Source organism: Curcuma longa, chromosome 7 (assembly GCF_044706935.1).
Source record: "Curcuma longa cultivar G26 ecotype Majalengka, Jawa Barat chromosome 7, ITB_CL_G26_1.1, whole genome shotgun sequence".
In the NCBI taxonomy this organism is placed as follows: Eukaryota; Viridiplantae; Streptophyta; class Magnoliopsida; order Zingiberales; family Zingiberaceae; genus Curcuma; species Curcuma longa.
The window spans coordinates 9885622-9901787 of NC_133867.1; the positions used below are offsets into that span (position 1 = coordinate 9885622).

At 39.8% G+C, this 16166-nt stretch overlaps 2 protein-coding genes and 1 pseudogene across 2 annotated transcripts in view; 1 reads left to right on the plus strand and 2 right to left on the minus strand.

Moving 5' to 3' along the window:
- Positions 1–537: 537 nt before the first annotated feature.
- On the plus strand, positions 538–4218 carry LOC141832117 (putative ABC transporter B family member 8). The gene is made up of 4 exons (XM_074719600.1): positions 538–996; positions 1078–1798; positions 1875–3574; positions 3655–4218. Exons 1-4 carry the CDS (start codon positions 554–556, stop codon positions 4004–4006), a joined length of 3216 nt encoding a protein of 1071 aa, XP_074575701.1. The 5' UTR covers positions 538–553; the 3' UTR covers positions 4007–4218.
- Positions 4219–5165: 947 nt separating this feature from the next.
- The window catches only part of LOC141831877 (MMS19 nucleotide excision repair protein homolog), a 35183-nt gene continuing 24182 nt past the window's right edge, over positions 5166–16166 (minus strand). The window contains exons 12-19 of the mRNA XM_074719292.1: positions 11093–11198; positions 10135–10958; positions 8052–8127; positions 7816–7927; positions 6717–6793; positions 5751–5831; positions 5571–5650; positions 5166–5507 (exon numbers count right to left, since the gene is read on the minus strand). Of these exons, the coding sequence (XP_074575393.1) occupies positions 5474–5507; positions 5571–5650; positions 5751–5831; positions 6717–6793; positions 7816–7927; positions 8052–8127; positions 10135–10958; positions 11093–11198 (1390 nt within the window). The 3' untranslated portion in view covers positions 5166–5473. The remainder of the gene's footprint in view (positions 5508–5570; positions 5651–5750; positions 5832–6716; positions 6794–7815; positions 7928–8051; positions 8128–10134; positions 10959–11092; positions 11199–16166) is intronic.
- Positions 12064–14694, minus strand: LOC141831694 (uncharacterized; annotated as a pseudogene).

Sequence of the window (16166 nt, forward strand, 5' to 3'; positions counted from 1 at the left end):
ACTTGGTCTACCCGACCTACTGGGACTTTGCCCAGCCGCAACCAGGACTTCATGCCCCTCGGTCTACCCGACCTACTAGGACTTCCTGTCCGGTGTCTGGTCCTCTTGATTCAAACACGGGAGCCCCTACTTCCTTTTTTTAAGGTTCAACCCACATGGTTAGATCTGGATCATGGCTTATCCGACGGTTAGTCCGGTGAAGAGCGGCCTCGCTCTGATACCAATTGTTGGGTCTCCAAGGATGTCTGTATCTCCACAATAGCATGATATTGTCCACTTTGGGCCTAAGCCCTCATGGCTTTGTTCTTGGGCTCTCCCCAAAAGGCCTCATGCCAATGGGAGATATCTTCCATCCCTAGATCAATTCACTCAATCATATTTAACTACACTAGCTACTTATCAAAATTAATTATAGATTTATCACAAGAAATTAAGTTTACTAGCAAAACACAAAGCAGCTTCAAGATCACCATGGACATGAACATGGAGAAGAAGATCGAAGATCACGTACTCAATTCCATGAGCTTTGCCTGTGCAGGTGCCGCTTTTCATCATGCACTCTTCCACCTTCGTCTCCGGCCTCGTCTTCTCCACCTACTTCTCCTGGAGGCTCTCCTTGGTGGCGCTTCCCCTCGTCCTCCTCCTCATCATCCCCGGCCTCATCTACGGCAAGTACCTCCTCTACCTCTCCCGCAGGTCCCGCGAGGCATACGGCAAAGCCAACGCCGTCGCCGAGCAGGCGCTCAGCTCCGTCAAGACCATCTACTCCTTCACCGCCGAGAAGAGCATCGTGGAGAGGTACGCAGGCTTCTTGGACATGACCGTGAAGCTAGGCATCAAGCAGGGGGTCGCCAAGGGACTCGCAGTGGGAAGCACCGGCTTGTCCTTCGCCATCTGGGCCTTCCTTGCTTGGTATGGGAGCAGGCTGGTGATGTACCATGGAGAGAGCGGTGGCCGGATTTATGCAGCGGGGATTTCCTTCGTTTTGGGTGGATTGTAAGCAAGATTTCATTTTTCTTCTTCTTCTTCTTTTTCTTCTTTTTTTCAGTTCATGGATCGATCCATGGATTGATGTAGATCTCTGGGCATGGCGATGCCGGAGGTGAAGCACTTGACGGAGGCATCGGTGGCGGCGAAGAGAATAGTCGAGAGGATCAGCAGACGGCCGCGGATCGATGCGGAGGATCCGAAGGGGTTGAGGATGGAGGAGATGCATGGCGAGGTGGAGTTCGAGGGCGTCCAGTTCGCGTACCCTTCGCGGCCGGAGGCGGCCGTGCTTAGGGACTTCAGCCTCCGGGTCCCGGCGGGGCAGACGGTGGCGTTGGTGGGCACCAGCGGGAGCGGCAAGTCGACCGCCGTCGCGCTGCTGCAGCGGTTCTACGACGTGGACGCCGGCGCGGTGAGGGTCGACGGCGTGGACATCAGGAGGTTGCAGCTGAGGTGGATCAGGGGGAAGATGGGGCTGGTGAGCCAGGACCATGCCCTGTTCGGGACGTCGATCAGGGAGAATATTTTGATGGGGAAGCCCGGAGCCGCCGCCGCGGAGATGTACGCCGCCGCCATGACCGCGAACGCTCACAACTTCATCCGGCAATTGCCGGAGGGATACGAGACCAAGATCGGGGAGAGAGGCGCGCTTCTCTCCGGCGGCCAGAAGCAGCGGATCGCCATCGCTAGAGCAGTCATCAAGAATCCTGCAATTCTTCTTCTCGATGAAGCCACCAGCGCGCTCGACTCCGAATCGGAGAAGCTGGTCCAGAACGCCCTCGATCAAGCCTCCATGGGAAGAACAACACTGGTACGTACGAGAAAAGAAAAGCTTCATTTTCCTCTCCGGTATTGTTGAATGCATCGTTGACATGGTGATGGATCAGGTAGTTGCTCACAAGCTGTCCACGATCAAGAACGCCGACCAAATCGCGGTGGTCGATTGCGGAAGGATCGTCGAGATCGGCACCCACGACGAGCTCATCGCTCGGAGTGACAGCCACTACTCGCGCCTGGTGAAGCTACAGAGGATTTCGAGCAATCTCGATCCGGAGTCGGAATCCTTCCGCCCTTCCTCCGTCGCGAGGAGCAGCGCGAGCCGCCTCAGCCTCACCAAAGCCAGCCCCTCTTCCTTCTCGGCCTTCTCTGAGGATCAGTCTACCGTCGTCGCCGCCGTCCCTGCGCCATCCTTCTCCCGGCTCCTCGCGATGAACGCGCCCGAGTGGAAGCAGGCCGTCGTCGGCAGCCTCTCCGCAGTCGTATTTGGCTCCATACAGCCCATCTACGCGCTCTCGATCGGAGGCATGATCGCCGCCTTCTTCCTCCAAGACCACGACGAGATGAAAGCCGCCATCCGCCGCTTTGCCCTAATTTTCTCCTCCCTCTCCATGGTTTCGATCCTCGTCAATCTGTTGCAACACTACAGCTTCGCCTACATGGGCGAGCGCTTGACGAAGCGTGTTCGGATCCGGGCGCTGGAAAAGATCCTAACTTTCGAGGTGGCGTGGTTCGACGACGACGCGCACTCCAGCGGCGCGCTGTGCTCGCGGCTGAGCAACGAGGCGGCGCTGGTGAAGACGCTGGTCGCCGACCGCGTATCCCTGCTGCTCCAGACCGCCTCCGGGGTTGTCATCGCCGTGACCATGGGGTTGATCATCGCCTGGAAGCTCGCCCTGGTCATGATCGCGATCCAGCCGTCGACGATGATCTGCCACTACGCCAAGAAGGTGGTGCTGTCGCGGGTGTCGGTGGCGCTAGCGAAGGCGCAGCACAGCAGCACGCAGATCGCCGTCGAGGCCGTGTACAACCACCGGATGGTGACTTCCTTCGGGTGCGCCGACAAAGTGGTGGAGCTGTTCAAAGAGGCGCAAGAGGAGCCACTGAGGGCGTCGAGGAAGAAGGCGTGGGTGGCGGGCCTGGCGACCGGAAGCTCGCCGTGCCTGTCGTTTTTGGCGTGGGCGTTGGACTTCTGGTACGGAGGTAGATTGGCGCAATCCGGCGAGATATCCCCCGGAGACGTGTTCAAGACCTTCTTCATCTTGGTTAGCACAGGGAAGATGATCGCCGAGGCCGGAAGCATGACTTCCGACTTGGCCAAGGGCGCCACCGCTGTGGCGTCGGTGTTCGAGGTGTTGGACCGGCAGTCCTTCATACCAGCTTCTTCTTCCTCCTCCTCCTCTTCTTCTTCCAATGGCGAGAGTAAGAAGATACAGGGGAAGATCGAGATCCGGAAGGTCGACTTCGCGTACCCGACGCGGCCGCAGTGCCAGGTGCTGTGTGACTTCAGCCTGGAGGTGAAGGCCGGGACGAGCATGGCCTTGGTCGGCCGGAGTGGCTGCGGCAAGTCCACCATCATCAGCCTGATCCAGCGCTTCTACGACGCCGACCGCGGCGTCGTCCGCATCGACAACACCGACGTCCGGGAGCTCGACCTGATCTGGTTCCGCGGCTTCACCGCCCTGGTCAGCCAAGACCCGGTCCTCTTCTCCGGCACCGTCCGCGACAACATCGCCCTGGGCAAACCCAACTCCACCGAGGACGAGATCGTCGAAGCCGCACGAGCCGCCAACGCCCACGACTTCATCTCGTAAATAACAATCACAATATTCCAATTAAACCCTAAACCAACAGATTGATGATCACAAACGTGCATGAAATGGAATGCAGATCGCTCAAGGATGGATACGGAACCAACTGCGGGGAGCGGGGCGTGCAGCTGTCGGGAGGGCAGAAGCAGAGGATCGCCATCGCGAGGGCGATCGTGCGGAACCCGACGATCCTGCTGCTGGACGAGGCGACGAGCGCGCTGGACGTGGAGTCGGAGAGGGCGGTGCAGGAGGCGCTGGACCGCATCATGGTCGGGAGGACGACGGTGGTGGTGGCCCACCGCCTGAACACCATCAAGAATCTCGACTCCATCGCTTTCCTCGGCGAAGGGAAGGTGCTGGAGCGGGGTAGCTACGCGCAGCTGATCGCCAAGAAGGGCGCCTTCTTCGACCTCGCCGCTCTATCTGCCTGATGAACGCCCCCTTTCCGGCCGGCGCATGCAATTTACGGCCATGAACAAGTACGAAAGCGAAGCAGAGGAAGGGGATCAAACTTCCAAAGTAAACAAGGAGGAATACCAAGCATAGTAAATACATTGTCGTAGATTCTGTGATACGTGCGCAAGTAAAGTCAAACCTTACATAATTGGCGACCTATAGAAGTACTTGTTATGGGTTGTTATGAGTGGGGACCGAGGGGGCGGTTTGAAATCCGACCCGACTTCCGTGTCAGTCCATATCTGTTGACTTCAAGACTGACCTAAGTCAGTTCCCAACTCGCGATCCTTTCCCCTTGGAGTCAAGTCTCTCTTCATTCGGGCGCAGTTCGAATAAGGAACACGGAGCTGACTCTTCGATGGGTGAGTCCTCCCTCGAGCCGAATCCTCCTTCGAGCTGAATCCTCTCTCGAGCCGAATCCTCCCTCGAGTCGAATCCTCACTCAAGCCGAATCCTTATCCGAGTCTCGATTGACCGCCAACCCGAACATTAACAGTCGACTCGACTACCTCACCCTCATTCGGATTCAACTAAGGTTCACACTGAATGGTCATCACGGTACCCGACTCCGTCAATCCCATCATTTCTCCTGACAGTTTCATACTCCGTATTTATAATCACCGATTTGACACCCACGTACGAAATGACCTTACGAGCATATGTCAATGATGGAACCTTCATCCCGATCATTCCATATCTTTCTGACAAAATCATACTCAGGATAGAACATTTATCTTTAATTAAGATAGGACGCCTCATTTAATTATGATGGGATAGGACTTCTCATTTCACATATATAACAGCCACTCTGTTCCTTGTTCAAGTACATGCGCACGCGACAACGACTCTTTCTCTTCTTCTTCTTCCGCTTCTTCTTCCTGCTTCGCCGACTTAAACTTCGGAGTGGTTGCGCCAGGACACCCCTGACCTTCCTGCTCACTGTTGCTTTGCTTGCAGGATCCAGAGACTCAGCATCCTCAATCCTGCTCCGTTCTGGTGAGGAAACTCGATCGATGACACGTCCCAGAGCTATTCTCAACCGGAACAGTACTAATAACAACACAAAAAGTAAAGTCAACCCTTTCATAATTGACGACCTACAGAATTACTAATAACACCACCAAAATGCCCAGCTCAGGTTAGCTTAACTGCCCCCTTTATCAGTTGCTGAAGGTGAGTATCGGTTGAATTACAGAAGCAACTTATTCGTTTGCACAAAAATGGATTAACAATAAATACAAATCTGTAAACCTACATTTCTCGTGAATCTTGTCTAGCTAGCAAACTTGTAAACATCTTTTGGCCTGGCAAATCCAAACACTACAATCTTATATACGCATGCTGCTGGTCAAAACTCTATTCACTGTGAAAATTCTTTGAATTGCTGAAGATCTGGAGCATTATACAATTTTGACCTGGACGGACCTTCCCTTTCAATTTTCTCAAAACTGAAGACTTCTCGATGCAATTGAGGCCCTGCATTAGTAATTAGATGGATCAAACCACACGATAAAGTGAGTATAAAAGGTGAGCACAAACCATGCTTGGCGGCATCTGACAGCCTCCTGCCGAACAGCCCTCTTTCGATCATCCAGAGCAGTAGCAACAGCTTTAAGAACCTGGTAAGTCATAGAGCATCGGTTTTTAATATAAGCCTCTGAGGGAGGGGAGGAAATGAGGTATCAGCTGTCAAACAAATAACAGTAGGTGAGCAAATACCCTTGGTCGGAATGGAAAAATCCTTGCATGAGGAAGAACTGACATGGCCACTAGGCATTGAATTGCAGTCTCACGGACAATCTGAGACAGAATTCAGCACAAACCTTTCAAACTGAACTTGTTTAAAAGAGAAATACTTGTAATGCCAGAGAGAAGTTATTGGAGCTCAAATCGAAACAACTATTCAGTCAAGTTACAAGGTTTTATGGATTCAGACTGAGGCTTGACCACATCAAAAGGCCAACACTACTGTGTTGGCACTACTAATTAAAAGGCCTGAAATAAGCTACCAGATATAGGAGTAAGTGAACGCTCCTGTGTACCAATTGAAAGTTCACGACTGGGAAACCTGACCTGATTAGTCCACATTGCAAGTTATAGAACCAATATAACACAAAAGGTAGATCTGCCTAGTGATACTTGAAGGCTAGCACAACAAATCTAATGATCAAAGGCCATTAATAATGGTATTAGTCAACTATATCAAGTTTGTAACAACAATTGGTAAAAATGGGACCCAGGTTGAAGATGTATTAACTTATAGCTTAGTAAAACCAATGGAATGCAAGGACAGTTCACAGTGAAGCTGCCTCCAGTGTCCATCTACACTACTGTACAGTATCTAGTAGCAAAGGAAAGGTGTTTCATACACGATACAGAATGTCAGTCATGTGTGTTAGATACTCCAATATCCCAATATGCTGCCATAATCAGTAGGCTTAGTAGGTGAGATTAAATAGTCCAGAGCCACTTCCTATGGTTTTGTACCATCCAAGTTTTATGTTTTTCCCCCTTCAATTGCAATATCCAAACAATTGGAGTTATTTAATGAGACAATTGAATGACTGATTCCATAAAAAATGACAATTAGAAATTGATTTAATTGATTTCATTCAATAAGACCAAATTTTCTTGCAGCTTAAGATACAGTTAAATCATACTAAATAAATCAACATAGATTTTTACCATCAAATCAGGGTAGGAAATCAATTTGATAAGACACTCAATAACTGTATGTATGTTTTCCAATATGGTCGCTTTACCTGCAAGAGCATGCAATTTCAATGTCATTATTATGGAAGTCGAAATAATGGATCTTGATAATCAGTTCAGCCCAGACATGTTCAAAGATATTGGATTTTCATCAAATCTGATTTCAATTGTATGCTCTGTAAACAAGCCCAAGGGCAAACGTATCCTTTAAATTGGGTTTTCACATCAAAAAGACTCAAGCCACAAGAGTTGGAATGCAAACAAAATGGCATGGTTCTTGAATTCCAAGTAAAAATGATGCCAGTATTCACAATTAATCATCAGTTATTGGATCAGTTCTGCTCACCAATAAATTTGAATCCAAAAGGAGATCCAAAATTAACAAAGGAAAATCAAGAAAAAAACCCAACATTTTCATGTTGGTAGGCTTTGGAAGCTCAGTAAAACACCCTTATTCACCTTAGGGAGGTGTAGTAGTCATTTTGAGTCACCCATCCCGAAGCCCAAACAAAGTGTTGGAAATCATCCATTTAATACAAAGAAGAAAACTGAATTGGCTCATAAAATTTAATCGCTTTGCTATTTAAAGAGACTAAACGTTGCTCAAGGCTTTGAGCACTGATGAAGCCATCAAAAGAAACAATTGAAAAACTTGAGTTATTTGGGAACCAAAACCTTGTAATGTTTTAAGGAGAAAGTATTATGATTCCTAGGCACTGTCCTGTACTGAAGGATCATAGGTGTCAGATAGAAAGCTTACTACAATTTTTTTTAAAAAATGTAATTGGATGTTGCTCTTATGCACTTTTATGAGACTGTATTATCACACGACAACAGGGTAATGATAATCTAAGAAAACTAGTATATTTATATGATGGAAAGCAGTGGTTCACACTGTGAAAGAACTATATGATTATGAGAAAGAAGCCTTAACTGTTTCTTAGATTACTGCAGTCCCATTCACAAGTACCAGTATTTATTTTGTTAAAATGCATGAGAAATGAAGTTACACAATCAACATGTTCAAAATTCTAGATATATAACAAGAAACATGGGCATAGCATTTTCTCACCATTATCATCCATCAGGATTCCAGATAAGACTAGTAGTAGGCTGTATACTATTTTTTTATGTGAAGTTTCAGACCCTAAAATTGCTAAGGCATCAAGGAGAGCAGGCATGATCTGCAAGGACAAGATACTTTGTTGACATTATAAATTGAAGAGGCTTACTGAACAAACCAATACCAAAATGCAATTTAAATGCACGATTAAGTTCAAAACAAACTACAAGGTTTCTAATGCCAACCTGCTTGGCTTCGGCAAGCACTGGTGCCAATGGTGTGTCTGAAATAATGTGTCCAAGAGCACGGTATAATGCTATCCTGAAGTTTAATTGCAGCATTAAGTAACCTTAAACTATAAATATAAAAAACAGTATAATTAAACAAAATAATGTGTTGACGAAAACAAAATAGGCATTTGCAATTCTTGCCAATGACATTAACTGTCACATTGAAGAAAAAAAAAGGATTATGGAATGCTGAACTCAGTAAACTAATGTCTAACTTCTATGTTACTCGGACTTGATTATAAGTATCTAACAGAAGTATTAGATCTAGGTGTCTCATACAGTTGGTGCCAAAAATTTTCTCATGAGATCAATGGGAATGTCAGTGTTTGACTCAGTGTGTCAGATGTATAACATTTGTATGGAGATAGATAAACAGCCAGGGCATTAGAGTCTACCAGATGCAAAATCCTTTCATGTAAATATCCTAAAGAGCTGAATTCCAAGTCACTTGCAAATAAATGAAGGCATACGTGGTTATTTTGTCTTGAAAGGACCTTAGCATGATTGATTGTCAATTGACAACAGTTATAGCAACCCTTTAGTTGACAAGAACAGTCAAAAAAACTATTGCCAAACATGGGGGGAAATGATTTGCAACTACTCTCATCCAAATCTAGTTATGCCTGCAGGTAAGATTCTGAGACTTAGCCTAAAGCTTAGTGCTATCATTTTACTAATTCCCACAATACAATCATGAATCTAGAATAGAAAATCAGGCTAGACACTCAACTAAATAATGATATTCTATTGAAAATTAAAAAACAACAAAGGGTAAGGTTAATTTCCAAATAGTTGCAACTTCACAGCATCATTGAGCAATAATTACCCTTCCACTATAACTTAACTTCGTCATTTTGGATTGTATGTATTTTTAAGGAAAAAGTTAACTCTCATCAAATCGTGATTCCCAATGGATTGCATATGGTGCAACTCAAATGAACCAAGTGAAGGGTACCAAGCACTAGGCAGGCCCACTACTTGCCCTAATATTGATTAATCACTACTTAGATCATTTGAATCTGAAAGGATGAATGTATCGATGCATAGAATCTGCAATATGGAGTAAGTTATGTCAAGAACCAGACCCATATACAAGCCAGTACTATCTACTACATTGTGCTGAAAAGTAACTGTGTGAGTGAATAATGTGAGTGCATAGCATGTTTGACATTTAAGATGCTATTGTTTCAAGGGGAGAACACTATAAGGGAATTAAGGAACTGCAGGTTACAGCATTGAAGATTTAAAATTTTAATCCCATAGAACAAGTTAGAAACTGGCATTCCTAAGAGAATTTAGGACAATGGGTTTTCAATTCATTGAGCAAGTGAGAAATTGCATTTCTATACCATTCTCATGGAGTTTTTTTGCCTAAAATTAACACTAAGGGTCTGTTTGTTTCACAGAAAATAACTTACACATGTAAAATATTTTTCAAGGAGAAATTATACTCAGAAAGTGATTACAGGAAACTATTTTCACCTGTTTGGTGGTATTCAACCTTGAGACGACCATAAAGGGGGGGCAAGAGGGATGGTGCTAAGTTCAAAGTGGGAGATGGAGGCACTAGGGAGATGACAATGAGGATTGCAGAGGGGACCGAAGAGGGAAAGTTGAGTTCAGCATGGGTGCAATGCAGCTAGATGGAGTTGGACACCTCAAAGGCTCAATTGGCAGATGGGAGACCTAACTCAGATGGCTGGGGAAATGTTTTTCTTTAGTTTCAAGAAAAAGTCATTTCCCCAAATTGATTGTCATTTTTTGTCATGCCAAACTCTGGAGAACAGGAAAGAAGTAGTCTAGAAAATATTTTTCTAATGAACCCTAAGAAAACTACAATAATGTCACACATCACCATCATGAACACAAAAAGTTCTTTAGTAGGTACTGATTTAGGCTAGTTTAGAGGGGTCAAGCACTACATGATCCACAAGTAATGAATGCAAAATTTGAAAATCATTTGAATAATATTGCAGGCATGGAGATGACTTAGATAAAGCATATTAAACAACAAAACATCGAGAGAGAAGATAAATACTTTTTACTTTTTGAACCTGATTCTTTGATTGAAGAGAGAAGGATCGGCAACATGCTTGAGAAAAAACGTTGTTTATAAAGTGGCCTTATTGTCGCATGGAACTTCTTATTTAAACAGTCTTCTGAATCATTCAGAAGCACATGGAATGCATCAGCTGCAGATGTTGCCAAAGAGGAATTCACATCAATCCCAACACCTTTTCCATTCTCTTTCTGTTGTTGAAGTGTAATATCCTCATTATTGTCAGAAACTAGACATTTTAGAAGAAACATTGCAATTTCTGTTACTTTTTCATGTCCTCTCATAAGCAAACCTTTTCCAACCCATGCCATCCCAAGGACAATAGACCTCTGGGAACAAATATCTCTGTCAATAAAATTGTATTGTTTCAAATGGCTGTTGCTTTCTGAAGTCCATAAGCAAAGTTTTAGGATGTCTTCACACGCCTGATCCAAAGAAAGACTAGCTGAAATTTCTGGTTCATTAATAATGGAAGGACATTTATTAACCATAGATGCCAGAGCTTGAGCTGCTGGCAGATTTCCTTCAGGTAGAAGAATCAGAAACAAGTTCAAAATTGCTTTCATATCTGTCAAAGGAGTCTGGGGACGAAGTGCTATCACGACTGATCCAAAAAGAGATACAATCCATTTATCTCGACAAGAGAGGGCAATAATTCCATGAATACGTTGAAAAGGTTGTTCTTTAAGAAAGTCCATTGATAAAATAATGCAGTGAGCTTTTTTTAGAATCAGGGACTGGTTTTCCACTGTACAACCAGCCACGAGAAGCTTCATTGTCATCATAACCTGGTCAAGAACATTCTAAAACCAAAGACATAACGTCAAAAATGTTGTTGAAAATATACTAAATAAGTCTGAAATGTGTTTTGACAATAATACAATACACAGATGCCCTAAAGTTAGATTAAAATAATTACCAAGCTTTATTTGCATACCTGCATAGTTACATCACTGTTGAAAACAGATACATTTTCAAGTTGATTCCAAATATTGATGGAAAATTGAACTGCAACATCATCAAAACTCCCAGAAGTACAGCATCTAGAATCAAAGTTAGTAATGAGTCAGCAAGGATAGTAAATCAGCTAAACCTTACAAAACATCTAGTTTTATGATTACATGAACTTAGAAGCCTACAAAATCTACACATGCATGCAAAAAACTATATATATATATATATATATATATATATAGCTACAGGGAGAATTTCCAAAGAAAGAATTCTTTCTGCTGCAAGTATATAGGAAAATGTTGAAGCTAGAAGGCTTCATGCCCATGAATTCCATGGAAAATGCAGTAGTTCAATAATAAATATAATATTGATCTCTTTCCGAAGAGCCAATCAATTTCAAAATGGTACCATTGCAGGAGATCTGGAGTTGAAACTCTACCTGTATCAATTTTTAAAAAAAGGCCCGTGATTTATGGTGGACATGAAGAAGCATGTTGAAGCTAGGAGGCTCCACATCCATTAATACCACATGAACAAATGTGGTAGTCCAATATACAAACATAAAATTGAACCCTATTCTAAGAGCTGAAGCTTTTGGAACAAGTGGTTAACCAATCAATTTCAACAAAAACAATGGAACCACTAGGACATGGTTAAATCTTAAGAAACTTCTAATTGTCCGCACCAAAACCATTACAAAGGCACAGGAAATATTAATCACCAACAGGTACCGATGTCTATGCTATATATTTTTTATGAATAACTCGAATTAAAATTGATAGATCATATATGTTACCTTACTAATACCAAAAGGAGTGACGTGAATCAGATGGAAGCATTGGTTCTTACAATATTCTGGTTACATCAACTCCATAGTTTTCCAACACCCAGGTTAAATAATTATTATGACATGCAATATTGATATTGATTTCTCCACATGTCCATCAGCATGTCTCAATTGACCATTGGAAGTTGGATTTGAACTGACATCACTAGAACCGGAGCTTGATACAAGCACAGGATAAAGGATAAACATACGTCCTCGAGAACTACAATGTCAGAAGGTGATGATGTTTCATCATTATCTTCAATTCTTGCTCATCAATTGCATCGAGTGGGTTTTTACTAATTCTCAATGGACCCCTTTCCTTAAAAGCAAGGGTTTTGACTTTTCTTTTCTCTTTAGTAAAAATTGCAGGAGCTTTACCTTTTCCTTTATCTATGAACTTTGGTTGAGTTTGGGGTTGAGATGTTTAAGAACATCTTGGCCGAGATCTAAAAAATCAAAATTCTTGATCAAAAGCTTCATCATTATGTTCCTCGCCAACATCTCCGCTAGCTTGTATTTTTTCAATCTTTTGAGTAAGAAATTGAGATGATTGTGGTGGATCTCCAATTTCATCAAGTAAGAGATTCTCAGCTTCAACGGCGCTTCACCAATCCATCATTGGATCATTCTTAATTTGGACAAATCCAATATCAAATGAGTCTACATCACTAGACTCTTATTTTTCCAGTTCTTGTTCTTCTATTATCGCTCTTAGTTGAAGACACATATTATAATGAACATAGACGATAAAAAAGATGATTTCGTACTTTTGTATGAATAAGGGAGAAAATTGACAAATTGTTTTCGCGACCACTTGAAAACATTGTTTGTGAGAGAATTTGTGCTATAATCTTTTTCAAATTTGGGATTGATGCTCTATATTGTAACCACCACTAATAAAATTAAAATAATATTTATATTTGTTGACAATAATTAGTAATAACTTTTTCTAATTTACCTGTGTCCATTTTACATCTACATGGCACTGCAATAGAATTGATAAAAGAATCATTTGCCTCTTAAAATAATCAACTTTCATTAATAGCCTCGGCAGCTAATTCTTTATTTTTTTGTAGTCTTTATATTACATTTCTGAGGACTACTAATAGATCTTCATTTTCAACAAGATTATAACGATATTAATATGTTGGATTGAAATAATAACCTAAAATAATTAAACATATATAATTATTAATAGCAATATTAAAAAATATTTATTATTAAAAAATACGCACCTGCCAAATGAATGTATTTTTCCATTTGGTTGTTTCATCCTATAGTGATTATATCAATATAATATTGATACTTGGTGATTGTAGACATATCTTAATTTCCTTTCTTACTTCATGAATCAAACGGTAAATGTTGTCCATTTGTGACTTCTTATCCATATCGACTTTACATAGAACGACGTACAAGGGTTAAGAATATCTGTAATATAGTCTTCAAATCTAGCAAATATAATAATTTTTTGTACCTCCCTACCTTCAATAGTACTAGAGTATCGAGAGATTTCCCAATCTTCAGAAGTGAATATGGCCTTCAATCCAGCTTTTTTCTGAAACAACGATTTTAATAGGAGAAAGTGAACTACAAACCTAGTTGCTCCTAGTAACAAAATTTCCCCATTAATAAATTTCCTCATTAATCCGTGAATCGAATGATGATTATAAAGGAATTTTGTTAACGATTAACCTTTTCACTACCTTCTTTACTATATCGAGTTTACTTGTTGCGCATAGTACCCAAAATAATGTTCGATACTTTTGTGCTAATAACTCTCCAAACCCTTTTGAAGTTGGCATCATTGTCTGTAATTACCTGTACTATATATTCTACACTTGATCTCTTGATTTACGCTATCCATCAAATGATATATATAAGATGCATTATGATAATCTGCAGTTGCGTCAACAAACTTATGAAATATCACTTTTCTATTGCAGTATAGTAGAAAGTTAATAATGTTCATCCGTGTAGGTCCTGTCCAGCTATCACACATTAATGTAACCCTATATAAGCCTCATTGCTTCTTGCATGATATGATTCAAGTCTTAATCTCCTCCACTTGTTCATCTAAATACGGACTAGCAATTTCATATGCAGTTAGAGGTTGAATACCATGTTAAAATTTTTGAATGTCGGAAACCATGCTATGGTAGTATATGTTGTTTGTTACATTAGGAGGAATTCGATTGAAATGAAACAATTTAGCAATACTTTGACCTATTGATTTCTTCTTCTCCCTTGTATAAGCATCATCAATCTTAGTCTGTTTATTAGCTTGGTCTGGAAATACTAGCGAATCAATATCAACAATATCAATTGCACGCTTTCGTCCCATAGAAGGAAAGAAACAACCAATCACCTTATGTTGAAGTAACACAAACACCTTCACTCCTTCCCAATGTTATTGCAGTAGTTGTGTCACTTCCACTAGCGCCAACTATAACACCATTATATTGCATATGCCACTCATATTCATATTGAGTTCAAAAGGCACTAAGAGCTGCTAAAAATTCTTCATCATTTGCATCTTCACCACGACCTTCAAATTCATCATAGACCGGTTCTCTAAAGCTCCGCCTATCAAGCATTTCACATTTTTGTTTATACTTTAATTCATTTTGGCCATCAAGTTCCTCTTTCATTGCACGACTAATTTCTTAAGAAACTTTTGAGCATTTTAAAACATCCAGATATTCATCCGCAAAATGTTGCTTTAGGCGTGTGATCCCACTGTCACGTCCAATCATATTGCAATGCAAACATTGCTAATAAAATCGATTTTCTAATCAACGTGCATGTCTCCAAGCTAACATTAATAGTAAAAAAGATCAAATAATTCAAAATAAATATTCATAATTAAAAAAATTAACTGATAAAAATAATATTTATTTTTAATAAATAAATAAAATAAATATCTTCATGTATATTTAATTTTAATTTTTTAAAATAATTATTAAATTACATAATAGAATTTTATCTTAAGATAAAAGTTTAAATATTCATAAGTATAGAGATTAATAAAATTAAAATTTTTAATTAATAAATATGATAATTATATTATTAATTATCAATTTAATTAATTATTTATTAATTTATATAATATATATCTACATAGTTAGTGTCTATATATTTTATATAATATATAATAAAAATTATAGGAGTTTTATAGACCTATTCTATACGATTTATTCTAATAAATATAACTAATATTAACCAACAATAAATATTCTATATAATATGTATATTAAATACTATAATTTATATATATAATTTATATTACATTATAAAATCAAATTTATTTAGAAGATTTAAATTTATATGTTTTTAAATTATTTTAATAATTAAAAAATTTTGAATTATTTATAAAATTTTATAGATTTTTAAAATTATTTTAAATTTTTAAATTCCTAATTTTTTTTGAAATTTTAACTATTTTAATTTATAAAATTAATTTAAGATTTGATTTTGTATAAATTACAAATATGAATTCAAAATTTTCAATTAATGATAATAATATAAATTTATATTATCATAATTATATTAGTTAATTAACAGTTTATTTATTTAATTAATTAATATAATATATATATAATTATAGTTTGTATAATAATTAATTAGGAATTATATATATTTTTAAATAATACGTTACATATTTATATATATAATTTTAATTTGATTTGGAATAAATTACAAATATGAATTTAAAATTAAAATATTATTTTAATATTTTTATTTTTTAATAAAAAATAAATTTATATATCATAATTATATTAGTTAATTAACAGTTTATTTAATTAATTATTAATTTTTATATATATATATATATATATTATTACCGTTTATATAGTAATTAATTAGTTAGAAATTATATACATTAAATAATACATTATATATTTATATATATTTTAAATAATATATTTTATAAAAATTTGATATAACACTGATATAAATATAACAATTATTATAACATATAAATATATATTTTATTTAAATATAATGGTTTTAATTAAAATCGTTATATTGGATTTTTAATAAAACCCTACGCTTCTCTCTCTCTCTCTCTCTCTCGATTCAGCTTCCGCCATGACTGTCACCCTTCTCCTCTGCTTGTGATTTCGACCGTGAGCATCTATTCTCTACTTAAATTGAAAATTTACTATATAGTACCTAACTATCCGAAGAAGTGTGATCACCGCCTCGCCGCCGTTGCACTCTCGTC

What these genes read in the sequence shown, in the direction of transcription:
- LOC141832117 (XM_074719600.1), top strand. Translation starts at nt 554, where the DNA reads ATGCACTCTTCCACCTTCGTCTCCGGCCTCGTCTTCTCCACCTACTTC. An exon ending in TCCTTCGTTTTGGGTGGATT is followed by an intron (nt 997 to 1,077) that starts GTAAGCAAGATT and finishes GGATTGATGTAG; the next exon opens with ATCTCTGGGCATGGCGATGC. An exon ending in CCATGGGAAGAACAACACTG is followed by an intron (nt 1,799 to 1,874) that starts GTACGTACGAGA and finishes GTGATGGATCAG; the next exon opens with GTAGTTGCTCACAAGCTGTC.